This window comes from Callospermophilus lateralis, chromosome 7, assembly GCF_048772815.1.
Source record: "Callospermophilus lateralis isolate mCalLat2 chromosome 7, mCalLat2.hap1, whole genome shotgun sequence".
NCBI classification, from domain to species: Eukaryota; Metazoa; Chordata; class Mammalia; order Rodentia; family Sciuridae; genus Callospermophilus; species Callospermophilus lateralis.
This window is the reverse complement of record NC_135311.1, coordinates 137,762,523-137,789,588: the sequence shown is the minus strand read 5'-3', so window position 1 is coordinate 137,789,588 and position 27,066 is coordinate 137,762,523. Positions and strand designations below refer to the sequence as shown.

The window sequence follows — 27,066 nt, the reverse complement described above, 5'->3', positions numbered from 1 at the left end:
GTGTGCATTTGGTTTGTGTCCTCTTTTATGCTCATCGTACTTTGAATTGTAGGAATATGGAGGCTGAAGCACAACTTATAAACATTTTTCCAAAGGAACCCTCATCTACCCCATTTGGACCAGAGGCAGGAATTTTAAAGGACTGTTCCCTACTCGTGGATGGTCCTCCAGAAGTGAACCCTTAGAAGCCAGGCTCAGCTCCAGCCTGGCTGTGAATGTTGAGTGGGGGGGCAGCGGCTGTTCCTCTGCAGTCTCTGACTCTGTTCTTGGGTCTCTGCTGTTGGAGAGATGGAACCCCACGCAGGAGTGATTGCCCACCCCTGGGGAGGTCACCCATCCTGACAGGAGGTGCTGGTGTTGTATAAATACCTCTGATCAAAGCCTAAAAACAAATTACCAGAATTTTACTCCTAGCTTTTAAAGGAAACAATAAAGGAGCACAATGATTATAACAAGACAAAAGGCAGGTAAAAATCAGTTGTCTTCCAGTAGCTCTTTCACTGGAATTGGTATATGAAGTTTATTTTGCAATCTGAATGTTTCAAAAGATATTTGATCCTAATACCTGATACATTGTATTTCAGATTCAATTGCAGATACTTTGGTAAGGATGAGGGGAGGATGTTTTCAAGTAGAATTTAAATCAAGTTTGATCTTTATAGTCATAGGGAAGTCAGTTGGTGTTCTTGAGCTCACTAATATAATCTGCTTCAACTACTACCTAAAAGGGAAACTGTAGCCAGTCTTCATTGCTTCTAAAGTGCATGATGGGAAACATTTATTTATTTAAATTAGGTACATATGATAGCAGAATGCATTTTGATTCATTGTACACAGTTGCGGCACAGCTTTTCATTTCTCTGGTTGTACAATGAGAAATTGATTTCTAATCCAGAAGCTCCTTGTAGTGTTTGATAGTGGCATTTCCACAACCTCATTTTTTAAAGATTTTTATTTATTTTTATGTGGTGCTAAGGATCAAACCCTCACATGTGCTAGGTAAGCGCTGTTCCACTGAGCTACAACCCCAGCCGCATCATTTTTATACTCAGTAAAACCAGAATTTTTTCTAAAAATGAGATTGCTTAACTTTTCACTTATACATTCTTGAATATTTTGATGTTGAGCCAGTATAATTTAGTTTTCTGCCTCTCCTTCATCAGGCCATCAAAGTGAAAGAAAATTGAGCACTCAAAGTGGGAAGGGAGCAAGCAGGAAGGAAGGGACACTTTGTCCAGAAAGGAGCTGCTGGTTTCATGGGGAATACCACTGCTGGGGCTGAGTGGGGAAACCCCATGATTTATTCCTCTCTGCTCACAAGCTCAGTCATTGAGATTTCATTATTTTTAAATAATCATATGTACATATACACATACATATTTGTGACTTTAAAAATCCTCTTTGCATGCCTAGTATATGCCATGAACTATGCAAGGTATTAGGTATTTTCTCATTTAAATTCATCCTGGTGACCTTGTGAGGCAGGTGGTACCATCCACACAAGAAGTGAGTGGGATTATGTCAGGTGACTTGCAAGTGGTAAGTGGTAAACTGACCCACAGTAGCCCACTGTCCTACTTGTTGAATAAATTAATAAAAGAGGTCTAAAGGGCCTTGGAGCCTGTGGAATGTTCTGACTCCAAAGCCTGTGTTAGGTAATGCCTGAGATGAAAAGTTCTACTTTGGCTCAGTTATAGAGATTCCAGTCCATGGTTGATTGGCTGATAGCTTTGGGACCTGCAGGGAGGCAGTATGTCATGGCAGGAGCACTGTGGCAGAGAAACACTCACCTTGTGGCCCAGAAGCAAAAAGAGGAATAGACGGGGATTTCTCAGTCAAGGGCATGCTTCCAGGGGCTGGGGATATGGCTCAAGCGGTAGCGCGCTCGCCTGGCATGGGTGCGGCCCAGGTTCGATCCTCAGCACCACATACAAACAAAGATGTTGTGTCCACTGAAAACTAACAAATAAATATTTATTTTAAAAAAAGGGGGGCATGCTTCCAGTGAACTGAGTCTCTACCACCTTCCAATAACAAAGAAGGCTGGAAACAAAGACTTAATAAAAGGTAGGGGTGTCATTCTAGGTCCGACCAAAGGCAGGAATGTTCTGACTCCAAAGGCAGGGTCTGGCAAACCATTCAGAAAGCTGCATTCATAGGCAGCACTGCTGATCAAGGTGTGCTTAAACTAATGAACGAGGGATGTGACAGCTGGATGTCATACATTGTTCTCACATAGTGCACTCATTCCTTTTGGATACCAGTTCACACTTATTGGAAAGGTGATGATTAAACTCAGGCCCACACATTGAAGGTATGCATCTCTGCCACACAGAACTTAATATCGATCTCAAAAACAATGGTAAAGTTTGTGGGGTCACAGAAACATTTGCTTAGATAAAAATATTTCCTCTTAGGGTTTATTGACCAATTTAGCTCAAATCAATACTACTACACTCCCTCAAGTGCACCTTCCTTTCATTCCCCCCGCCCGCGATAACTAACCAGTTTGCAGTTCAGTGTTAACTACCCTCTACTTCTTACAAATACACCAATAGGCTTTATTCAAACTTAGGATACTGTAAAATTAACCAGCATGTGGATTTTCCCCGCCTTTGGTACACGGATTGAACTCAGGGGTACTCGGCCACTGTGTCACATCCCCATTCCTAGTTTGTATTTTATTTAGAGACAGGGTCTCACTGAGTTGCTTAGCGCCTCGCCTACTGAAACTGGCTTTGAACTCGAGATCCTCCTGTCTCAGCCTCCTAAACCCCTGGGATTACAGGCATGCGCCACAGTGTCCTGCTCAGCAAGTGGATTTTTAAAAGTGTACCACCCTTCCAGGTCAATACCTCCAGCTCTGAGGTTCTTTCTAACGTTTGTATGATGATCCTAGGATTAACTTTGTCTCCGTCGCAGGACGCTTGTGTTTGTACAAGCTAATTTTCAACCTTGTGCCTTCAGAAGTTGCTACGGCACTGAGCGCATCAGCAAGATTCGGCTAGACGTTGAGAGAAGCGGACTAGCGGGAGGAGAGAACCAACGGCAAGCAGCCCTCGGTGGCAGGACGCGGAGGTAGCCCCAGCGGCTGGAGCTCGACCCACGCGGGCCGGCGCGTGCGCGGGCGGGACTCTGGTCCGCCTCTGCGCGCCGCCTTCCACCTCCGGACGCCGGGGGGCGCGCCCGAGCAGGCGCCGCGCGCTTCCGCCGGCGCCCCGCCCACCCGGGCTCGCCCCGCGCCGCGATAGGCTGAGCGGCGGGAGCGCGCCGAGTCAGGGGGCGGGCCCGCGCCTGCTACAAAGCGGCGAAGGTCACGGCGCGAGCAGGCGCGCGCCGCCGCCCCGCGTCCCGCTGCGGCCCGCGCCCCCAGCCCGCCGCCGCCGCCGCCCGCGCGGGAGCCATGGAAGGAGTGAGCGCGCTGCTGGCCCGCTGCCCCACGGCCGGCCTGGCCGGCGGCCTGGGGGTCACAGCGTGCGCCGCCGCCGGCGTGCTGCTCTACCGGATCGCGCGGAGGTGAGTGCGCGGGCCGGCCCCATGCGGCCTGGCCGCCGCCCCGCCCCAGTCCCGCGGAGGCCTGCTTGCGAACGCGCGGGACCGCTGCAGCCCCACGCCCGCCCCGAAAAGACCGGGTTTGGAACCGAGTGGGGAAGCGGCTGGGGAGCCTGGCCGGGGGCGGGGGCTCCACAGTGTGGGGTGCGGGCGAGAGCGGCGGGCGCGGGGGCTGCGGGCTCCTCCGCCCGCTGCGCCCGCAGCGCTCGCGCCTCACGCCCTGCAGGCCCGGAGGTCGCTGTCCCCTGGCGGCCTGCCCTGGGCCCCTTGCCCTGGGCCCCCTCCGCCCTGGGCCCCCGGCAGCGCGTCTGATGCGTTGATAATAGCTGGGACTTGCTCTTCTGCGTGTCATGGTTCGGGCCACACACTGCTCACATCGGCCATTTCAGGCCACTACTGCTTCCCCCAGGAAAAGCCGAGAGACAGCAAGCCAGATAGGTCCATATCAGGAGAGATGCTGCCTGTGTCTGGAACCTGCACTCCTGGCTCCTGGCTGGACTGCCTCCGGGAGATGGGCAAAGCCAAGCTGCTTCGGAGGTGTCTGAGATGGACAGGGCCCGTCCTCCACCCTGCCAGGCCGAGATCATGCAGACCTTCCATTCACATCTGGCTTCTCCATCGACTCCATGGTCAGGCATAGAAGTGGAATGGCCTTTTGGTTCAGCAAGGCCTGGGGGTGGGAATAGCCAACTGTTTCCCCACTGATCCACCTTCCCTGGGCACAGGGAGGAAAGTGGAGTTGTGAGACCATCCTAGAGACAACAAGGGATGCACGAAGGTGAAGGGTGCAAAAGGTCTTGCCCAGGGTCACTCAGCAGCAGGTGGCAGAGCTGCAGCTTGAACCCAGAAGCGTGACTGGAGAGTCTTCCTTAACCATCTCAGAGGAGAGACAGGCAAAAAGGAGTGGGTTGGGCGAATCACAGAGACCTCTTGAAGAGGAAGAGGTGTCTGGTGTCTTTGGAGGAGGGGCTGCCTCCTGGGGAACTGAGGGAGCCCTCAACTCAAAGGGTCGCTCACCCTGAGTCTCCACATGTTTGACTCCTGCCCAGCTCCTGGAAGCTGGAGGGGCCTGCAGGACCAGCTGGTCTGAACCAGTCATTTTCTTACACAGAGGGCCTATGGGCAGCAGAACTGGCACAGAGCCAGGTTCCTCCTGGACAGCAGCACCTCGGCAGCCCAGGATTGGGAGCACAGCCGAGGAGCAGAGTCTGCACCTGCTCACCTGGGTTTAGTGTGGCTGCATGTGACTAGGGATTGCTCACTGTGACACACTCTTGGATGTCTTGTGCTGTGACTGTTCCCAGGTACCAATTTCCCCTTCCTGACCTGTCAGCTATGGCTTTCATTCTGCCAGAAACAAGACAAAATGAGAGGTCTTGGTGAGGTGCGGGGTGAGCTGTGCTGTGGGTGCAGAAGTCCCTTCGTGTCCCTGAACAACACCAGAGGGTTGAGGTGTAGTGTTGGGACTGTTACTGTTGATTGGACAGAGAAGGACCTGTCCTTCCCAGGATGCTCTCAGTGTCCTCATAGGGCATTGGGTGTCATCTGGAGAACAGTCTGGAAAGTGGCTGCTTGCACCTTTCTCCCTCCAACAGGGAGAAAACTGTGACAGTGAGGAGTCATTGGTTCTGGCCACAGCAGGGATTTTGAATGACCCTAAGGAGGGCATGAAAGGATAGTTGTTTTTGGAAGGTGACTTGGTGGGGTCAGTGTTTGCAGGCTTAGCACAGAGATGGCAGAGGGCAGGAAGGTGCCCCTGAGGAGGAATGTGGAGGGAGCATCCTCTGGACTCGTTCTAGGTCAGCCTTACCCTGGGCTTTAAGCCTCACTGAGATGCCCAGGAAGTGGTCACTTCTCTAAAGTCCCCCAGAACCCCAGTCAAGTCCAATAACTGTGGCTTCCTCCCCCATGAGTCCCCTTACCCTGATTATTGTTAACGACCAGATCAGCTACCATTACTGTGGTGATAGTGGGGCCATAAGCACTTGGAGCTGTCCCCAGGCAGCAACACCAAAGGGCCAGATATACTATTCTCTCATTTTACAGATGAGAAAACAAAGTCCTGGGGAGGTTGGTCTTCCTGTCCCACATCACCCAGCTGTAAGTGGCAGAGCCCCGCCTTATGTCAACCAAGCCTCATGCTCTGCGTGCTCACTAAGCACCTGGGCTGCTTCTCTGCGCTCACAGGCAGCACAGCCCAAATAACACTTCCCTGGGCTTGCTCACACCGTCCAGGCAGCCATGACGGCCTGTGGCTTCCTATGCCACCCCCTAGCCCTTGACTCTGCTGCTCTGGTACGTCTCATCCCACCTTATCGTGTGTCCAGGATTTGCCCTTTGCAAGCACACACTTCCTTGCACCCGTCACATGCTGCCTGGGGCTCCCGGCACTGCGTTGGGGTTTATTAGGATCGTCTTTCTTCTGTTTGGGAATGAAGAGGAGGCAACTTCCCCCGTTGTGTAGCACAGCCTCTCGTGCCACACAGCCCTCTAGGGAACCCTCATGTTGCCAGGTCCACTTCTCGCCACTTATGTCCTGGGCTGCCCACCCAAGCTGAGCAGATTTTGTGCCTGGGTGCATTCACCTCACATGGTCCCCACCTTTGCCTGCTGTTGGGTGCCCCCACTCTTTTTTGTTTGTTTGTGTTTTGGGTATTTTTTCCTTTTGGTATTGGGGATTGAACCCAGGAGTGCCCTACCACTGAACTACATCCCCACCCCTTTTTGTTTTTTGAGGTCTCACTAAGTTGCTCAGTCTGGCCTCAAACTTGTGACCCTCCTGCCTTGTCCTCCAGAGTAGCTAGTAATACAGGTGTGCACCACCATACCTGGCTTGAGCACACCTGCTCTTCGGGGTGATAGCAGATGCCCTGCTTGTTGGCTACTTTCCTGTGGCATCTGTCTCCTGCTGCGAGTTGTCATTCTTGTCCTCATGTGCAGGACCAAGTGGAGCACTATGCTAGTCCTTGCATCTCTGCAAACTTTGCATGGTGCTTGGTGAACTGATAGGCAAAGAGTCGCCCCAAGCCAGGTCTGTCCTCCTAGGGGTAGAACTTGGGGTTTCTGTTTTGGTGTTGGTAGCATCACTGTGGAATTTGGTGTACTTTGCAGTGTGATGCCACCATGGTTGAAGTAAGCCCAGGAGGCTCCTTGGATACTTAGGGCAGATGAGGTAATCTGCGTGGCCACCCAGCAGTTGAAACGGCAAGAGAGACACCCTGTGAGGCCAGCTCTCCCTGGGCCTGTGAGGGAACCAAGCCTGACTCACAGAGACAAGTCTTTCCAACCCCCACCAAGCCTGCTCACAGTGCCCAGGGTCAAAGTGACAGGGCTGGGCCTCGGGCAGGCCGTGTGCTGTTCGGCCTGGTGGAGACCAGTGTACACATGCCCTTGGAGCTCCTCAGGATGGCAGCTGAGCCATTTCAGTGTCTCTTCTGTGTGACACAGAGCAGCCTGGCAGAGGTAGGCCTCAAGGAACTCAAGTTGTGGGCACTCTAGAAGAGTGGGGAGACCTCAGGGCAGGAGCTTTGTTCTGAGTAACGCTCTGTGCCGGGGCCTCCCGGATTGCCAGCCTCTTCAGAGACTCCTCCTGCTCATAGTTTTCCCCTCTGTTCTGGGCTATGCTTCTGCCCCATGACTACCTCAGGCCCCTCCAGCAGCCCAAGAGCTTAGTATAATGGTGTCAGGCGCTAGGAGAGTACCTTCCAGGCCCACCCATAAGCCCCAAGTAACCTCCTAAAAGGTTCGTGGGCCTGAGGCTGCCTGGGTCACTTTGTCTTTTCACCTCAAACCTGCTAGGTACGCTGTGTCCTAGAACCAGTTATGGGGTAGTCGTAGGCTGGGTGGAGAGAAGTGGGCCCCGGGGTTTATGAGGGAAATGTGAGCTGGGGCAGGGGCGTTTCTCTGAGCAGAAGCCAGGCCAGGTGAGGTTGGCTCAGCCACTGCTGCATTAGGCCTGGCAGAGGGAGGCCTCAAGGCCAGGATTGCCTGGCCTGCCTGGGCTGTCACATTCACCCACCAGCTGATGTCTGAAGCCTGGGAGGCAGCCGTACTAGTGGGAGGGGTCCTGAGATTCCACCAGTAGCCCCTCACTGCCACCCACAGACCTTTTGGGGCTAGGAGGTGACTGTTGGTTTGGAGACTGCCTAGCCAGAGTGGGCAACAGCCACTGTGGCCACAAAAGAATACCTCTGCCCCCATCAAAGATTAGCTGCTGGCCTGGGACAAAGGCTAACCTCCTGCCTTCCCTTCCAGGCTGGGCTCCTTCTAGGGCCCTGAACCATTTCCCTGGCAGGGGTTCCCTGGATGGGAGGGGCTTCTGAAGGCCCCCTGGGCAGCGGAGCCACACTCCTGCTCACCTGTCTTTGGTTCCCAGGGCAGGCACAGGGGGTGGTCTTCCTCTTCAAACAAACCATGGCTGAGGGGCCCTAGAGACAGGTAGGTACAGAGCCTTGTCATAGGCATGGAGGGGAGCGGTGAGAGAGGACACACTGCCTGGTCACGGGCTGTCAGGACACACCCCCATGCACAACTAGAGAGGCTTGTAAAGCAGTACAAATTAATAAACAGTGAGTGCTAATTGCCCAGGCCACCAGACCACCACTGCAGAGATTCCACGCCTCCAGCCACACTGGCCCCATTGTTGGTGCCCAGTGAAGCTGGCTGGCGCTGAGCATGGGTCACCTGCCGTGCCCAGTGCTTTCCTACATTCTCTGGTTGGATCCTCCCAGCAGCCATTCTGGGGCAGTGAGTCTTAGTGTCCCAGTTTGTTAGGTGAGGGAATGAAGTGGGGATTCCAGGAAGTTGGGTGACCCTCCCTGGAGGCCATGCCAATGAACACAGAGCCACCCCTGCCCTGTGCACTGTCTTCAGGCCTTGCCTGCTAGCCCTGTGCTCTTGACAAGATGCAGCTGGTTTTTGTCATGATGAGGGCTTTGACCTGGGCCAGAGTAGGAAGCAGGTATAGGCAGAGGCTGCCAGTGGCATACCATGGCCACCCTCTGGCCTCCCCACCCCCACATCACTACAGTTTATGAGGTTGACTCTAGGCCCAGCATCCTAAGCACTGCCCAGGAACAGGCCTTGAAGGCAGCCTTCTTGTCCCCAGGCGACAGGTGATGAAACCACTTTATCCTGCCCATAGACAGTCGATGGGAGGGCACAGGAGGGCAAGGCCAGGCAGCAGCAGCTGTGCCCTGCTTCCCTGGAGCTACCGTCCCCCCAGGCCAGTAACAAGAATAGTGACAGAGCTGTCCCTTGGCTGGCAGAGCCCTTTGTATGTTATGCCATCGAGCCCTTGCAGTGTGCAGAAGCTCCTGCTTCACAGACGTGGGCCCTGAGCTGGGAGGTAAGAACTCCCAGCTGCCTCCTTCACTCCCGTCCTTCTAGGCTCTGGGACTGAGGAGTTTGTTGTGTATTTGTTTTGTGCCCCCCTCCCCCATACAACGCCCCACAGCCAATGAAGCAGATGGAGGGGGACAGGGGACCCAGAACACAGATCCCCCAGTGTCTGGGCCAGGCTTATCCTGAAGCCCCCACCTGTCACCACAAGTGTGACCAGGGAAGGCCACTGTGGACCTGCCCACATTTGTTGCCTCACTAGGACGGCTGGGCCCTGGCCCAGCAGCTGTCACTAGTCCCTGCTCCTTGGCCGTCGTACTCCAGGGACTTTTTCTGGGAAGCAAAAAAGTCTGGGAGATTTTCACGGGTGACTCCCTTCCCTTAGAAAACTCTGGAGAACACCATTTCCACAGCCTGGGGAGGGACCATCCTGAGTTGGGCCCCAGGTAGCCGGGGGACGGGGGCTGGTGGCCCTAGGTCCCCATGTGGATGTGCTGGAACTGTTGGATCCGGAGAGTCTCCAGCTTCTTCCTGGGAGGTACTTTGTCAGCTGTGGCCCCCTCGCTTGGTCCTTCTGGTCCAGCCACAGCACATGGAGTCTGAGTTCCTCTCCCAACTCTCCCTCGGCCGCCGTTTCCTCTGGCAGCTCACCTGCATCTCCAGCTGGGATCCTGCTTCTGTTATCCTTTCTCTGGTGGCCTGGGGCAGGGCTTGGTGGCCTCCCCTCTCACAAGTCTTGAGGGCTTCTGGACTGAATCTGCTGTCCTTGGTCCACAGGGTGAAGCCAACGCACACAATGGTCAATTGCTGGTTCTGCAACCAGGACACACTGGTGCCATATGGGAACCGCAACTGCTGGGACTGTCCCCACTGCGAGCAATACAACGGCTTCCAGGAGGTGCGGGCCGTGGGCAGGCGGGCAGGTGGGGCTGGTGCTCCCGAGACAGCAACTCAAAGCCACCTGCACCCTGGCCCATCCCAGGATTGGTGGCCGCCACATCTCCATCCATTGGACCGTGAGCAGGGTGCTGGCATCTCACGCATGCTTCACAGTTGTCCTGGCACAACACCCTTATTTGTGGGGGAGGAACCAGGCTCAAGGAGCCGTGGTGGCTTGTCAGCTATCTCGCCATTACAAGTGGCAGACTTAAGGCAGGCCCAGATCTGCGGCTCTACAAGCAGCGTGGTCCATCACAGCTGCTCGACTGCCCAGCTACCACAGACAATATGTGAATGAAGGAGAGTGGCCAATTTCCGGTAAGACTTCACAGAGCAGGCAGGCTGCCCGCTCACAGGCCACTATTCACAATCTGGGTTCCGAGCAATGAAGCCAGAGCCAGGTGTGTGTGCAGGCCCTGCCCCAGCACCCGTGAGGTGTCAGAGGAAAAGCTGCTGCTCTGTCACATAGAGAAAGGGTGGGAATGTCTGAGATCCCGAAGCATCCTGCAGTGGCCTCTAGCTGAGCCAGCCAGGGTCTGGGAGTGGGCTCCCCACTAACCAGGATGCCCACACTCCTCCACAGAATGGTGACTACAACAAGCCGATCCCTGCCCAATACATGGAGCACCTGAATCACGTGGTAAGCAGCGTGCGCGTGCCCCAGGATCCCACACAGCCGCAGCAGTGGGTGAGCAGCCAAGTCCTTCTGTGCAGAAGGTGCAGCCACCACCAGACCACCAAGATCAAGCAGCTGGCCGCCTTCGCACCGCGGGAGGAGGTGAGCAGGGTGGCAGGGCCGAGGTGCACAGGTGCTGGCTGGGGCTAGCTCTGCTCCTCCAGCCCCTATTCAGCCCCTGTCCCTGGTATCCAAGGCCCCTTCCCCTGACCCTGGTCTGGCCACATTCCAGGGAGTGCAATTTCATTCTCCACTAGAGCCAAACTGCCTGCTCTCCCTGTCTTGTCCCTACTGCCTGGGGTCTCAGCCCAGGAACACCAGTGGAAACCCCAGGGATTGCTGTTCCAGAGGTTTTTGTCCCTGGACAGAAAGAGATAAGGAACTTGGACTCCATTGGGCCCTGTCCTGTTCCCATCTTTCTAGGTCCCTTTACCCACTGGCAGCCTGTGCAGTTCCTGGGGGTGAAGGGTTCTAGGGATTAAACCCAAGTGCTGCACCACTGAGCTACACCTCAGCCCAGCAAGGGCAGTTCTGAGCTGGTGGGGAACACTCAGAGCTCTGGGAGAGGAAGGAAGCTAGGTATTGCTAAGAAACTTGAAGTTAGGAATTGGACTGAGCTGGGAGCTTTGTTCCCCTCGACCTCCCTCCTTGAGATCCAGAGATTTCTCCTCCTGGACCCTATCCCCAGACGTTGCCTAGCCTAGGTCCTGTGACCTCAGAGGCAGATCCCAGCTGAAGCCCAGAAACACCAGCTTTCTTAGGTCCAGCCTAGGAGGGGGAGAGAACAGAGTGAGCTCAGGCCAAGCAAGGAGGGAAGGGTCTGCAGAAAGGGGAGGAATAGGGGACCTGGCACCAGATGGCTTTTCTGACATGCTTGGTCTCCTCAAGAGATCAAACTGATAATCGTCTTAGCCACTCCAGACTATAAGACATTGGAGGTACAGTGCTGTATCTCTGAGGATGGTAGGGATGGGACTTGTCTTCTGGGATATTCCAGAAGCCCAAAGAACCCTTTAGCTCCTCAATAAGGCCTTGGCCTAGCCAGCAGCTATAATGCATTTTAGACCATCAGTCAAGGGTAAGGGCAGTCCCTGAGCTGGGGTTGCCCGTCTGCTGGGTTGATTCCAGCAGCAGCCTAGAGCTGCCTCCTGTAGGTCACCCACCTTCCAGGAGCTCCAGGCAGGAGTGGGGACTGCTGCAGGCAGTGCTTCTTCAGTGCCTGACCTCCAGGTACGTGCTTGGAGCAGCAGTTTTGTTAGAACACTGCTGTCACCTGTGCCCCTGCCCTGTGCTGTCCCTCACTCTTGGGAGCCTGCATCACCATTCAGTGGCAGAGAGGCAGGCAGTTCAGAGTGGGAGTACTTGCCCATGGTAACTCTCTTATACGTGGCAGGACCTGGTTCTGAACCAGGGGAGCTCAGGTGCCCCCAGAACCAAGCCTCTATCCTCACCCACAGGGGAGATACGACGAGGAGATCGAGGTGTACCGCCACCACCTGGAGCAGATGTACAAGCTGTGCCGGCCATGCCAGGCAGCCGTGGAGTACTACATCAAGCACCAGAACCGCCAGCTGCGGGCCCTGCTGCTCAGCCACCAGTTCAGGCGCCGGGAGGCAGACCAGGCCCAGGTACAGGTCTGAGACTGGCATCGTGGGCTTCTGGAGCCTTGGGTCTACATGGGAAGCCCCTGCCAGAGGGCTGGGCCTCAGTGACCCTTCCTGGGGAAACAACCTTCCCCTAAAACCCCTTCCCACCCTGCCCCCCAAGTCCCTTTGTCACCAGCCGTGTGTGTTCCCAAGGAGAGTGACCAGGACCGTGACATTTTGGTTGTTTACATGCCCAAGCATGGGTTTGAGTGGCACTTACGCGGCATCGTTATGTGCATTCCTCATAACGGCCTTCGTGGTTGCTCTTAGGTGCTGTGACTCCTACGACTCTGGGGAGGCTGAGAAGCTTGCACAGAGCCCCACACCTGCCACATCTGCTAGGCACCAGTATCAGGGTTTAAACCTGGGAATGTCTGGCTGAAACTATTAACTGTTATCACAGTACTTAATTAATGAAATATTCTGATAATTTGAAAAATGAGGGAATAGATGTGCATGTCGGAGGGAGAGCACTTTCCTGGCACATACAAGGTTCTGGATTTGATCTAAGCACCACAAAAAAAAAAAAAAAAAAAAACCCTTAACTCAACATAGTTCCAGGTGGATTTAGAAATAAACAGTGTCCTCTCATGTCTTGAGATGTGCCCTGGGGCACTTGGTGTGGTTAACGGTCTGCACTGGGTCCCTGGCCCACAGCAGGACACCAGGTGGACCCTTGTCAGACCTGTGGTTCTCATTCTGACTGCATGGCCCCATACACTAAATGGCTTGACTGTACTGTTTAACTTAACTTTTGCCAGCGTTAACTGTATGGTTATTCCAGTGCTAGTTAAAAGCACAAGTGAGAACTTGACAATATAAATTTGGAAACTTGTTTGGAGGAATACGGTCTCTACAATGTGGAAGAGATTGTTTAAAGGGAGAGTGAGCACGGTGGAGGGTGCCCCCCCCACGCCAGGTGGGGGCAGGAGTGGGACGAGCCAGTGGTGTGTCCTAACAGAGCTGAGGGGTGTGGGAACAGGGCATCTCTTGAGTATCGGGCTCTCGAGTGGGTGTGGGTGCCATAGGGCCCTGGCCAGCCCCTCCCCGAAATCTCCACCCCCCAGAGGGCACAGGTGGCTGTTGGTGGCACTTGCTGACCCATCTCTCTTTCTCCCTCTCAGAGCTTCTCTACGGTGAAGGCCCCAGTCCAGGTCATCCTGCTCCGTGCTCTGGCCTTCCTGGCCTGTGCCTTCCTGCTGACTGCTGCACTGTATGGCCCCAGTGACCCCTTCACCCCAGAGGCTGCCCTGCCCCCAGCTCTGCCCCCTGGCAGCAATGGCTCAGCCATGCCGGACAATGGCACTGCCCCTGGGGCTGAGGGCTGGCGGCAGCTGCTGGGCCTGCTGCCCGAGCACACAGCAGAGAAGTTGCTTGAGGCCTGGGCCTTTGGGCAGAGCCACCAGATGGGCATTGTACTGCTGGGCCTGCTCACCTGCCTGCTGGCCATGCTGTTGGCCGGCCGCATCAGGTACGTGTGGGATTCGAGCTCTGCATTGCTGTGTAGGGATGGGAGCCGAGAGGCCTCGTTGGTGCACAGCCCTGGGCTGAACTCCACCATGTAGCCAAACGAGACTTGTTAGTCTGGCAGGTGAGACAGGATAGCAAATGACTTACCTTTCAGGGGCAGGGTCACCAGCACTTGCCCACTGTGAGCTGGGCCCTGACACTTCACTTCTCTCTCTCATGCTCCCGTCTGTAAGTCGGGTGATGATGACCATCTGCCCTGTGGGCTGCAGGGCTCAGGCGAGGTGCTCTTGGGCCATGCTTCCTTCTCGAGTGATAGCAGTTCCACACCTGCTGCGTCCACACAGTGGCTCAAGAGGTTTCCTTAGCCCATTTCACCAGCTTAGGAATTGCGCTGTCCCAGGGCTTGTGGCTTCTGAGCCAGAAGAGGGATCCCCCTGGCTCTGGACTCTGCACTCTGAGCAAGGCCCAGTGTGGATGAAGGGGGCTGAGGGTTCCCACCTTGCCTCTTGGGCACTCACCTGCCCCTCCTGTCCCCTCACAGGCTCCGAAGAATCGATGCCTTTTCCACCTGCCTCTGGGCCCTGCTGCTGGGGCTGCACCTGGCCCAACAATATCTGCAGGCGGCCTCACCCAGCTGGCTGGACACACTCAAGTTCAGTACCACATCCCTGTGCTGCCTTGTGGGCTTCACTGCAGCTGTGGCAACAAGAAAAGCAACGGGCCCACGGAGGTTCCGGCCCCGAAGGTCAGAGAAGCAGCAGTGACTGCGGGGGGAGGACAGATGGATGAACAGGCCCAGGGTGCAACTCGTGCCCGGAACAGACACCCCTCAGTCTTCTCTCTTCTTACCTGTCTCACTTCCCATCCACCCAGCCTAGAGCCCCGAGTTCAGTCCAGCCTCTCCATTGCCCCTTTTTCCTTCCCAGCACTGCTAGGCCATCCCCCAGTTGAGGTGCTGCCCAAGAGCCCAGGAACTGTTCACCACTACCACCACTTCTGGCCTGAGACCCTTTCACAGCCCCAGTGACCTAAACATGAGCAGCATTTCACAGTCTGCCTCTGACCCCAGCTCTAATCCTGCAGGCACACGCACGTACACACCACCATGTGTGGCCCTCTCCTGGCTCCAGCTCCCAGGGGTGAGCCCCTGGTACAGGGCAGTGATGGTGGCTACCTGCTGAGCCCTTACTGTGTGACCTGTCCACTCAGGCTGCTTGGCAGGGCAGGTGCCACTCTGGGTGAGTGAGGGCTAGAACAGAATCACCACCCTGTCCCCGCATAGGACCTCCTGCCTGGTCTGTCCCTTGATCCACTACCCCGTTCCCTGCACTAAGACCTTCCTGAGTCCGCATGATCCCTCGGCCTCCTTCCCCAGGAATGCGGAGTGTAGTATTGGGCCTGACCTGGCTTTGACCATGATTTGTGTGGTGAGCCCCATCCCAAGGTGGATAGTAGAAAATCCTGCTGCTTTGCGTAGTCAGGAGGCTCCTTCTTGACAGCCAGGCTGTGCTGGGGTTGCCCAGGGTGCAGAGTCTTAATAGTCTCTGCTCATAAGTTAGTTACTGGGCATTCCACATGCACACCCTCCCACTGCCCTGCCCTGCCAGCTGGGCCAAGGCTGCCCTTCTCTGGATGGCAAGAGCAGGACTTGAGTGCTGTCATTGGCCTTGCTCCCCCCTGTGCCTGGGACATGCCCAGCTCCTCTGCTCACCCCATATGGTGCCTGAGAGAAGCTCAGATTGCCCCAGTTCTATGCAGGTCAGGGGCCCAAGGGATCCAGAGGCTCATAGTGACCCATAGTCATTGCCACCTTGTCCTCCTCTGCCTTGTCACCCACTGGCTTCCTTGTAGCAGCTCATGCAGGGTGCCGTACCTCCTGCCCCCCACTTCCCCAGAGGGTAGCCACGGGGCCTCAGCCTTGCCTTTCCCTCTGAGGCAGGGCTGCCTGGGGTGCTGCCCGCCCAAAGCTGCCCCAGAGAAGGGCCATACCCGGGTCCTCATTAGCTGTTTGTCCTGGCCAGGCCCCTGCTGTTCCTAGCCTCGATTAACCATCCAAAACAATAGGTGGTCCCCTCTCCAGGGCCCTGGGATGTAGCTTCTGGGGATGTAAGGGTCACATGAAGTAGCACATGTGGACACGCTCTGAGAACTGGGTGCCGTCCAAATGTGGAGATAGACCTTGGCTTTGAGGCTGTGTGCAAGGATCCAGCAGGAGCGTGGGCCCAGCCTGGGCCTGCCTGGCATGTAGCCTGTGGTGCCCCTGAGTAGGCTGTACACTCCCTCCAGGGCCAGTCTGTCCTGCCATTTGTCACTCAACATAAGCCCTGCTGTGACTGGCCTACAGTTTGCCAGCTCTTCCACCCTCTGCCTCAGAGCCCAGGAGGGCAAAAGCAGATTACACATGTAAGGGCCACACCCAGCAAAGGGGCCACCAGCTGCCTAGGTCTGGGGTGCAGATGGGCAGGTGGAAGATGGCTGGTCAGCTTCACCGTGGTGCCCCATGGGGAGTTGGAGAGTCGTGCCTAGGCCCCACCATTGTAAGCTGTTAAGTCCAAGGATCCTGTGAGGCCATCCACCCTCTAGCCTCCATAATGGACAGTAGGAGCTCACATCCTGCTCAGTTTCTGCATGAGGGGAGCCCAGCTAGGGCAGGAGACCATCTGGGTTTCTGTGGCCTTCTGTGACTTTACACGAGGCCTGGCCGTGCTGGACGCGGCTTCTTGTTCTGCGTGCAGAGAGAGAGAAAAAGCCCCTCAGAAAAGAGGTGGATGCGGCCATGCCTCTGTGCTCAGCAGTGAGGAGTGGGGGGACACAGCCGCCCTGGAGGTTCACCTGCCTGTCCTTCCACCTTGTGAAGCCGCCTAGGGGGAAGGTGGCAGGGCCAGGCTGTCAGCCATGCGTGCTCTTGGTGTGATGTGAATCTCCTTTTCTCCAAGCTGACAGTGTGGTACTGATTTCTGCGCTCTTGACGGTGGGCAGGAGCAGGATGTGTGTGTTTATTTAAATTATTTATAATACCCTGAGCCAGCTCTGGCTGGCAGGGATCCCTTACCAAGCAGATGTGTCTCCTGCCCTCTAGTGGGTGTGAAAAGACACGTGCGAGTAAGGATTCCTGGCCTTTTTAGAGTTTTGTGTGACTTTTAACTGTCCGCTGAAGTTTTCATTACAAGTGCCGGCACCTTCTGGTATCAATAGTGGCAACTGAGGAAGTGCAGGCTTCCCTGGAGGGGGCCTGAGGCCCACCGCCAGAACGTCCCAGGTCAGGGTGACCATCCCTGCTGAGATGTGGGAGAGGTAGGCTCAGCCATCTTCACCCTCTGGCTCTGCGGTCCCCAACCCTGCCGAGTGGGCCCTGGAGCAGACTACCAGGACCATCCTCCAGGACCCCTCAGCCAGCCCAGCCCTGCCAGGAAGGGGCCTGTGGTCCTCTGTCTGCGACTGGTGCCAGTCTCATCTGTCCTGTTGTGTAGCATTGTCGATGACTGTGTAGTGACCCCAACCACTGTAGACGACATGATCTGAATGCTGTGTTTTCAATAAATGCCTCCCGGGCCCTGTTACTTCCGGGTGGCGTCAGGTACCACGCGTCTTTTCCTGTTTTCTTTCACGTTTCTTCAGAAGGGCCTCTGCCAGGGCTGGGGCAGCGGGGGGGCTTGTTTGGGGTGTAGGCATGTACACAGGAGTCTGGGTGGGAGATCTGGGAACTGGTGACAATGTCACCAGATGGCTCAGGGGCCACCCTTCCTCGTTTGCCTTGCTGCATATTTTTCCTATCTCAATAAACAGCTGCTTAAAACATAACCTCTCTCCTGCTCTTGATGAGGCGGGGCAGGAGAAGGCCGTGGCTTCTCGTGTGTCAGTTATGTTGCTGGCCCCACCCACAGCCACTACCCTGGGGAGTTGGGGGTCACAGATGTGCATCTCGGGCTCCGAGTCCCTCTCTGCGGTGGGTTTGAGCACATGAGCACTCGTACCTGCACAGCTCTCTGGAGCCTGACAGCCAGGGCCCCTGTAACAGAAGGATGCTCCATGGAGACCCTTGTCCAGAGCAAAATTGAGCCCAAACAGACCACACCTCGGGCTTTGTGAGAGTCCGCTTATCCAGTGACATTCCCTCACATCACAGCAAGAGGGTAGACTTCCAGCCCCCCCACAGTGCCAACAGTTTCCATGGCACCAAAATCAGAAACATCTTTGTCAGATGGTTGGGATTCTCGGGTTCAACTGGGAGATGCGGGGGGTGGCCCCGGGTGTGAGGAAGTACTGGGGAACCTGGGAACACTAACCAGACAACAGCTGCTCCTTCTGGTGTTGGCCCTAGGGGCCAGGAGTCTCTGGTCCCAGCTGGCTGCCTCCAAAACCCATAGCCTGATAGGGATACTCTCCTCTCTGCCTCCCTGACCGTGCTCACTGGTCCCTGGGGTCTTCTGCTCAAGAGTCACCCTTGGCTCTGGCCTTGAGAGGAGTGGTCACAGGAGGCCCAGCAGAGTCCTGCTGCCACCTGCTGGAGGGGCCTGCTCCGGCTTCTTGACCCACACCCTGCTGCCGACCGGATGCTCTCTGCTGACTCCCCAGCAGGACTGAGCACCCAGTCTCTTCCTATCCAGGCTTCTGTGCGATGGGGCCTGTAGCCCGCCGGTCCCAGCCACTGCCCTGCATTGCCTACCACATGATGTACACTCCCAAAACGAGAAGACGAAACCTTTTTTTCTTAACCTTATTTTTTGGTGTTGTACCCTTGCATACACTCAGCAAATGCTCTGCCCCCAAGTGGCGCCCTCAGCCTGCAAAATCTTGTTTAGAGGCAGAGCCCTCCCCAGAGTTTAGGGGCAAGGAGCCAGGCATCAGGTCTGAAGGACGAGTCAGCAGGTGGAGCAGGGGTGCGTCCAGCCTGGGCCCAGTTGGCCAGGCCCCTCTGCAGATTCTCTGCCTTAATTTGCAAACACTGAGTCTCACCATTGGTTCTAAAGTCCAGGTGGCCTCCTGGTTTTTTGCCCAAGATCAGAATGGTCACGTGATTATCCAGGGAGTCAACAGCTGTCCCCGCCCTTGCCTTATAAAACTTAAAGGGACAGAGGAGAGGAATAGCCAGGAGAGTGGTGGCATGTTGGTAGCTCAGGAGTGTTCAGTCGGGAGAGCACGGGTGCAGTAGCCAGCCCCCCTCACCACAGGCCTGAGCCTACCTGTCCATCTGTTGCCACATTGTCTGCTGGGCTCCTTTGTCCCTTGGGATTGAGGTAAGGCGGGACGCCCAAAGCTCCGTCCAGATGGCAGACTAATGTATTAACTGCCTCTGTCCTCTCCCCCCTGTAATCGGGTGCCTTAATTGGAAGCATGGTTGACCTTCTGGCCTGGGGCCATCCGTCCTGTTGTGTGATTTGTACCATTCTCAAGTTAAAGAGACACTGTCACCTGTCTTTCGGGCAGCCTCATGGTCGTTTATGGGTCTTTTCTGAGCTTGAGTTTGATGTGTACCCCTGAGAGCCTGGCAGTGCCAGGCCTGGCCGCCTCTCCCCCTGCGCCACAAGGGGCTTTAGCAGAGCATCCAGTGTCAGAGCAGAAAGCAAAAGGCAGCCTCCCAAGGGGGAGCCCTGGGAGGGCTGCAGGAACCGTGCCCAGGACGCACAGGGCCCCCAGGATGCACAGGGCTCCCCGTGCTTTCTTACCTCCCCGGGTCCCAGCCCATGTGGGAGACCACCCAGGGTGTCTCTTGGGCTCCACTGCTCTGCTGGGAATCTCTGGACACAGAATAGGAAGTGGAATGAAGGAGCCCAGGTCCATAGAGCCTCACTGAGCGCACGGCACACAACTAGATTTTTGTTTCAGGGCACGGGGTTGATGTGAGGTCAGCAAGGGCGACAGTGTCACTTTAATGCTGAGACTTGTAGTGGAGGTAGTTTGCTGTGAGCCTGAGGGGTTGGAGGGGCATGCAGGGTCGGGGGAGTCATGCTGCCACCTCTCAGCCACCTGCTCCTAATGGCGCAAATGGACGACTGCTTTCCTGCTTTAACTAATGCACGCCTCCTGTGGGACCCCAACTAAGGCCCCCTCATACCCTGGGACAGGGCATGAACCCCTGCTGGGCAGGCTGCCTCCAGAACCTTCCAGGCTCACCCTCTTCCTCTCTCGGTGCCCAATGGGCCCTTGCAGGTGCTTCCCTGGCGACTCTGCCGGCCTTTTCCCCTCCGGCCCCAGCCTGGCCATGCCGCACCCGAGCGTCACAGGCTCCTCACCATCCCTGTTCATCCCCACCCCGCCTGGCTTCCTGCCACTTGCCAACCAGCAACTGTTCCGGTCTCCCCGTCGGGCCTCACCCTCCTCACTGCCAGGCCGCCTCCGCCGGGCCCTCTCGCTGGGAACCATTCCCTCTCTGACTCGAGCAGGTAAGTGGCATGCATGTCTGCATTGGTGGGCAGGTGCAGGCTAGGGACAGCTGCACTGGGATCTGGTAAGGACAGGATGGGCCTGCTCAGCAGCCGCCCTTGGCCTCAACCCAGCTCAGCCTCTGCTTCCCTCCGAAACACGGGACAGGAGCAGCATGGTCAAAGGGTTAAATGAAGGTGTATACGGAGGGGCCTTGGAAGGGCCACAGGTACCCTGGGGCCTCAATAAATGTGAGCTCTTGCTGGCTTTTGCCTTTTCCTCCTGTTTCTACCATTCTAAAATCTACTGTTCTAAGCCAAGTCCTGGGGAAGGGAAAATGTGTCCCCCAGGGCAGGGATTCTGTTCAGGTCAGTTACATTGGGCCAGCACTTGCTGCTCACAGACTTTGGGGGGGACAGCAACTGTCCCTGACATGAAGGACTTTTGTCTCACCCTCACCTTTCCCGGCTGCATCTTCTAAGTTACAAGTAAATTAATTCAGTTTTAAATGTGCTCAGGGACCCAGAGTGTCTGAATGATCCCCTCTCGACTTTGGGAAGCCTCACTCTCAGTGGAGTCTCCTGCGGTGGCTTTCTGAGTGCCAGGGGAGCTTAAGGCAGAATGTGGGTGCATCTTGGTGAATCTGATTTATCTTTGCTAAACTGTAGGCACAGGCTTGGTCAAGTGCAGTGAGAGTCTCATTTAAGCCCCTCAACAATTTTTCCAGGCAGGGGGCTGTGGCTCTGTGCCAGCCTCTCTGCTCCCTAGTGACTTGCCCAAGGTCCCTCTGATGCTGAGAGCTGGGTTTGAGCCCTTAAGCTCAGGCTGTGTGAGTGAGCATGCTCCAGAGCATGTGAGGGTCGCCCTGTCGTTCCCCAGGGAGACACAGTCCAAGGCCTTCAGAGGACTGGTGAAGGGTGATGACCCTTGGTACATAGGCCTACACTCTGGTGTTCCTGTGTAACCAGCCAGGAGCCAGGCTGCTGCCTGTCCCCCTGCAGGGAACTGTTCTGAGGACATTCCTGAGCCCCAGGCTTGTCGATGCATTCATAGACCTGGTCCTGGGGGACTGATCAGCATGCTTGGGTCATGTGTTCACCTTACCCAGGCACAGGGGCTGGCCTGGAGGGGAAGGGGCTGGCAGGACACTGGGATGGACCCTGCGGAGCTCCTAGGGCAGGGGAACAACAGTCTGTCCCCACCACAAAGTCTGTGGCGTCCTCCAGGTCTCCCGCAAGCTCTCAGCAGATCATTTGGGGGACATGAGATCCTGGATTTGGGCCTGCCCTGGGTGCATTTGATTGGGGAGGAGGCAGTAGGGCGTCCCATGGGGTCCAACACAGGCAGCTGGCTCTAGGGCAGTGGGGAAGGTGGAGCTCAAGACGGCTGAAGATGGGGGCCTCGTGTGGGAGGACATGGGATGCGGAGTGGGAGGCCTGAACCAGCCGCTGGCTCACCCTGTGGCCCACCAGGGCTCCAGTTTCTTCATCTTCAAGATGGCGATATGCCAAGGTACCTGGTGGTGGCTGAGGGATCACTCAAAAGTGATCACTCCCCTCCGCGTTTGGGGAGAGCAGGATGAAAGTGCAGGTGGGTCGGGTGAGAGGTGGTGGATCTGGTCGCAGGCCTTGTGCAGTTTGTCTCTCTTGCTGTCAGACTCAGGATACCTGTTCAGCGGGAGCCGCCCACCATCTCGGATGTCTCGACCCGGGGAGGTTCCTCTTTCAGGTAAGAAGAGCAGGAGCCAAGAGCGGGGACAGGAAAGCTGCTTGGGGCCAGGGTGGCCCAGGGTTTCCAGAGTGGGGTAGCCCCAGCATGAGCTGTGAGACCCAACAGAGCTGTGCTCACACCAGGCCTGGGCAAGAATGCCACACCCGGGCCCGGTTTCCCGTGGTGTGAAGTGGGGCGGTGGGTTATAGGATCAGGGTGTGCTGTCGGCCGTGGACAGAGCTGTGCTCTGGGCTCCAGCCTCCAGCCTCCAGCCTCCAGCCTCCAGCGTGCTCGGGCTGCCAGACCTAGAGTCAGGCCTGAGCTTGTTCTACACGGGCCTTGCTCTCCGCTGAAGGGGGCACCAGGCTTCGGACAGAAACCGAGGAGGCTGAGGCTCCATGACCGCCCCTCCTCGGTTCCAGCAGGGCCTCCCACTGTCCCCCATGTCTGCTCCTTCCCCTTCGTCCTGGGTTAAGGAAGGAGAAGCGCCAGGACTGGGTGGCCGTGACACATCCCTGCATTGCTGTCATTGCTCTTGTGTCCTCCCTCCCTGCAGATTACTTCTCTCTGCTGTCGGGGAGCTGCCCCACCTCGCCACTCCCTTCCCCGGTGCCCTCGGTGGCCAGCTCACTGGCCTCCAGCTATGGCTCCCTGCGCCATCGCAGGCCCCTCATCAGCCCCGCCCGGCTCAACCTCAAGGGACAGAAGCTGCTGCTGTTCCCGTCACCCCCTGGGGAGGCCCCCAACACCCCCAGCAGCTCAGAAGAGCACTCCCCACACAATGGCAGCCTCTTCACCATCGAGCCGCCTCAGCTCCCCCAGAGGCAGCCCACCCGGGACAAGAAGCACACTGTGGGTACGTGGGGGGCACGAAGCACGTTGCAGATACAACCTTCAGCTCACCTTCCACACGGCACCAAGGGGTGCTGCAAGGGGGCTGTCCTGTCCTTGGACACTCTCCCAGGCTCCAGACTTCCCCAGTGAAGTGGCTCTGGTGACCTTGAACCCCTAGGACATTGGCCTCTACTGGCTGTTTTTATGTTTTTCTTTTGCAAGTGACCTTCAGGGTCCTCCATTCTGGACCCATTGAACACAGTCATGCTCAGCCAGGCCGTGACTTGTCATAGATGTTTTTGTTTCGCTCAAATGATCTTGTACTGCAAAGCATTTAAAAAATTTTAGGGCCAGACATGGTGGTACATGCCTGTAATCCCAGCAGTTTAGGAGCCTAAGCAGGAGGACTGCAAGTTCAAAGTCAGCCTCTGCAGTTTAGCAAGGCTCGAAGCAACTTAGCAAGACCCTGTCTAAAAAAACATAAAGGGCTGGGATGTGGCTCAGTGGTAAAGTGTTCCTGGGTCCAATCTCCAGCACCAAAAATAAAAATTTTTAGGTCTGGGTTGAGGATGGAGCTCAGTGGTAGAATACTTGCCTAGCCATGCATGAGGCCCTGAGTTCAACCCCCCAACACTGCAAATAAGAAAAATAAAAAGTGCCTAGGACGGGGATGTAGCTCAGCACAAGGTGTTTGCTGAGCATGTACAAGGCAATCCTCGGCACTGGGGAAAAGAAAATTTTTTTATATTAGGCTCCTTTAAATTTTTTTTTTTCTTAATCAGGGATTAAACCCAGGGGCACTTAACCACTATGCCACATCCCCAGAGCTTTTTATTTTTTGACAAACAGTCTCACCAAATTGCTGAGACTGACCTCAAACTCATGTACCTTCTGCTCTGCCTCCCAGTCACTGGGATCACAGGTGTGTGGCTTCAGCTTCTAGGACTCCACACAAACACACCGATCTCTAATAATGCAGAAGTTCCAACCATGCTGGCTGAATGCTGGCTAGGCAGGGGTCCCCTGTCCCTGGGGCTGCCCTGCTGCCTGTCCGCCTCCCCCTCCAGAGGTCCCACTTGTGGGCATTTTGGGCACCTGATCTATAACCAGCTACTCCATGGTAGCCAAGCAGCAAGGGTACAGACAGGGTCTGAACAAGAACTCAGCCTTCCGCTTCCCAGGGGAGGTGAGGGGGTTGGGACAGGCTGGCCCACCACTTCCAAGGATCACGTCTTGGAATTGAAGTGGAGCTGCCCACATCTGTCCCTGGGGTTGAGCTGTGAGCACCCCTAAGACATGTATCCTTCTCTTTGCAGACATGAGATCAGTGCCAGAGAGAGGCAGTGCCTGCAGCAGCCTCTCCATCAAGAAAGAGGACGAGTCATCCCAGTCGTCCACCTGTGTGGTGGATACCACCACCAGAGGGTGCTCAGAGGAGGCTGCCGCCTGGAAAGGTCTGCTCCCTGGATGCTAGAGGGCATGGGAAGGGACAGAGCCAAAGGCAAGGTCACCTCCTGGTGGGTACAGAGCTCTGGCCTAGAGCCACAGTTCCTGTGACCCTGGGAAAAAGAATCCTCAAAGGTACCACCATCCTCCAACCGGTGGACTCTTCCCAGTACCTCTGGATCCAGAGTTTGCACTCAGCAAATGGCCTCCCCTTCTTGCCAGGACAGGTCCAGGCCTCCACTTTCCCGAATGAGTCTGTGGCCTTAGGTGCTATTTAAATTTAACTGAACTAAAATAAAATTAAGAACTTAGGCCGGGTGTAGTGGTGCACACCTGTAATTCCTGCAACTCGGGAGGCTGAGGCAGGAGCATCACAGATTCAAAGCCAACCTCGTCAACTTCACAGGACCCTGTCTCAAAAAAAACAAAAAGGGCTGGTGGTGTGGCTTAGTAGTTAAGCCCCCAAAAAAACTTGGTTCCCCAGCTGTCCTGGCCACATCACCAGCGCTCAGCGGCTGCACATGGCTGCGGCTGCCATGCTGGATGGGCAGACACCAGATACTTCCCACCTGGGGCTGGTCTGCAGGGCTTGGGCACCTCGAGGCGGCACAGTGTGGGAGTGGACGAGGGCTTTGGACCCACAGCAGGGTTCTAAGCTGCTGGCTCTGGCCCTGTTGGCTCTTCTGCATACTGGCTGGCTGGGCCGTGGCAGAGGTTAACGTGGTTTCTCCCCTGGGAGGGCGGGTGAAGAGGAGGACAGGCCCACAGTAGGGGTTTTTATTGAGCTGAGTGAGGCAGATCTGGGGTGTGGCTTGTGAGGCCTTGGTGAGGACAGACCTTAGTCACTGCTTTTTACCTTTGAGACCCGGCCAGGTGGTGACCCACACCCCCATTTCCTTGTCTGAAATTGCTGTCGTGGTTGTCCCACGTTGCCCAGGGGTGGACATGGCCCAGGCTGCCCTGGGCTGCCTGCCGGCCTGAGCTCAAAGGTGCACCTGCAGGGAGGCAGGGCTCCATGGAGGACGGTAGGGCCGAGGTCCTCCATCGTAGGGACACCTTTGGAGGGGGACACGGAGGCCCCACAAACCACCTCTTGTGGAGGATTGGGTGCTATTCAGCCGCCGTGACCCCTCCAAGGCTCCTCTGACTGGTGTCTCCCCCTACACAGGGCGCTTTGGCCCCTCCCTGGTCCGGGGCCTCCTGGCTGTGAGCTTGGCCGCCAACGCCCTCTTCACCTCCGCCTACCTGTACCAGAGCCTGCGCTGACTTCGGGAGTCCTGGAGGGCGGAGCCCAGGTGCCATCTGCTTCCACCACTGCCGGCCTCAGAAGCCTCCCAGGGACTGTGCCTCCCCCTCTCCAGGGCCTGGACCTCCAGGTCATGCGTTCCTGTCCTCAGGACACCCGCGATCCTCACCTGACCGACTGTCCGAGGCCACGTTCCTCGCCTGCCACCCCCTTGGCTGACATGGGTGTGTTTGGTGCTGACACTGACCCTGAAACCGAGGCCCCTCCCTGCCGTCCACATGCCCTGCAGAACGCCAGAACCACTGTACCTGCAGCAGGAGGCCAGGCTGCCTGAGCCTGCCGCCATCTTCGTACTGTACTCCCCTGGCATGGGGGGCCACCTCGGAGCCCCACAGAGATGAAGAAGGCCCCTGGGATGGTCCCTGGGTCACTGCCCCACCCTTTTCCCTTTCTGCTGGCTTCAGGCAAAGTGGGCAATTGGGTGCCTAGGGCTCAGTTCCAGCACCCACCCTCCCCCTCCACCCAGACTCTCCCCCTCCCCCTCTTCCCTATTCTGTGACCTCTGGTGACCGTCCCAGGAAGCAGCCTGTATGCTAGGACCTCCCGCCCACACTGCCTCCAGGTCCTCAGCTCCACATGAACTGCAGGTCTCAGAGCAGACTGGACCCCACCCCGCCCCCACTCTGGTACTTGGCGTCTTTCAACCCGGGACCCACTGTCTTCCCCTTTGTCCTCCTGTGCCCACCTGGGTTCCTCTTGTCTCCCAGGCCACCTCGACTGGCCACCCTCTGCCCCACTCCTTTGGCCCCTGCCAGTGCTCTTTGACCCACCCTGCCCCCGTGCTGTGGCAGTCTTGCCTCCTGAGGGGGATGGAGCACGTGGGCTGTCAGGGTCTGGGTGCGGGAACCCCTCCCACCCTGGCTCGGCCCACGCGCATGTCTGCCTGCCTGTTGATTCAGGGGTTTGTGCCGCGGGGGAGGGATTGGCCGCCTCAGTAAATTCTGGGACTCGCTGTGGGGAGGGGCAGGGGGCAGGCAGAGGGGTCTTCACTCTGTCATTCAGGGATAAAGTTTTGTTTTATTTTTGTACATTTCGCCAAGCAGGGCGTTCGCTGTCGGCTCTCCCTGCCGGGGGATTTTCTTAAGCTCTGGGTGCTTCCTAGTACTTTTTTTAACACAGGGAAGGAGGCTACTCTGACCTCACCCTCCCTCCCTCGCCATCTTGTCCTGGGAGCCCCCATGCTGTGTCCTGGGCTGTCCACCGCCCTGGACTTGGGGGGCCGGGGTGGTGTGAGGACTCAGTCCAGCTGCCAAGAGGGTTCCAACACCGAGGTGGCATCTTTTGGTCCTCGTTTGTATGGTGGGCATGTTACGTTTTTAAATTTTATTTCTTGCCTAACAAAACCAAACTCCATTCCCAGTGCCCTTTGTCTCTGGCTCTGAGGATGCTCCCACGCAGGGAGCTCTGCTGCCTGGACCAGTGGCCCAGCACCCCGCAGGGCCGGGGAAGGGCTTTTATGTTTTGTTTCAAACAGAAAACACAACCTTATTTTTGTTTACAAAAGCAAAAAATGAAACCAAAAAACATAACAACCTTTGAACTGTGCCTCGCTGTCTCCTCTTCATTCTTGTTTGCTCGCAGCTCCATGGAGCGAGCCCCGCTGAGGTGGGACCGATTCCCCTCCTCCCTCCATGCAGAGCCCCTGGGGTGGGGTGGCAGGTGACAGTGGTGTTACTGAAAGGGAGACTGGTGACCTGGGCCAGCCTAGGCAAGAGGAGCCAAAGAGGTTGTGAGCAGAGAGGAGGAAGGGCCTCCCACACCAGGGCTGACTCAGAAAGTGCTCA

At 56.4% G+C, this 27,066-nt stretch overlaps 1 protein-coding gene across 1 annotated transcript; it reads left to right on the top strand.

Annotated features, from left to right (window-relative positions):
- The first annotated feature begins 3,358 nt into the window (after nucleotides 1-3,358).
- Nucleotides 3,359-26,802, top strand: Tmem201 (transmembrane protein 201). The gene is made up of 11 exons (XM_076861350.1): nucleotides 3,359-3,516; nucleotides 9,670-9,790; nucleotides 10,415-10,609; nucleotides 11,965-12,135; nucleotides 13,278-13,624; nucleotides 14,165-14,368; nucleotides 19,774-20,006; nucleotides 21,643-21,714; nucleotides 22,253-22,552; nucleotides 23,847-23,984; nucleotides 25,145-26,802. Exons 1-11 carry the CDS (start codon nucleotides 3,404-3,406, stop codon nucleotides 25,240-25,242), a joined length of 1,992 nt encoding a protein of 663 aa, XP_076717465.1. The 5' UTR covers nucleotides 3,359-3,403; the 3' UTR covers nucleotides 25,243-26,802.
- The last annotated feature ends 264 nt before the right edge of the window (nucleotides 26,803-27,066 follow it).

Excerpts from the sequence above, each read along its gene's own strand:
- Tmem201 (XM_076861350.1), top strand. The coding sequence starts at position 3,404 with ATGGAAGGAGTGAGCGCGCTGCTGGCCCGCTGCCCCACGGCCGGCCTG. Across the intron at positions 13,625-14,164 it reads CTGTTGGCCGGCCGCATCAG|GCTCCGAAGAATCGATGCCT; the intron begins GTACGTGTGGGA and ends GTCCCCTCACAG. Across the intron at positions 23,985-25,144 it reads GGAGGCTGCCGCCTGGAAAG|GGCGCTTTGGCCCCTCCCTG; the intron begins GTCTGCTCCCTG and ends CCCCCTACACAG.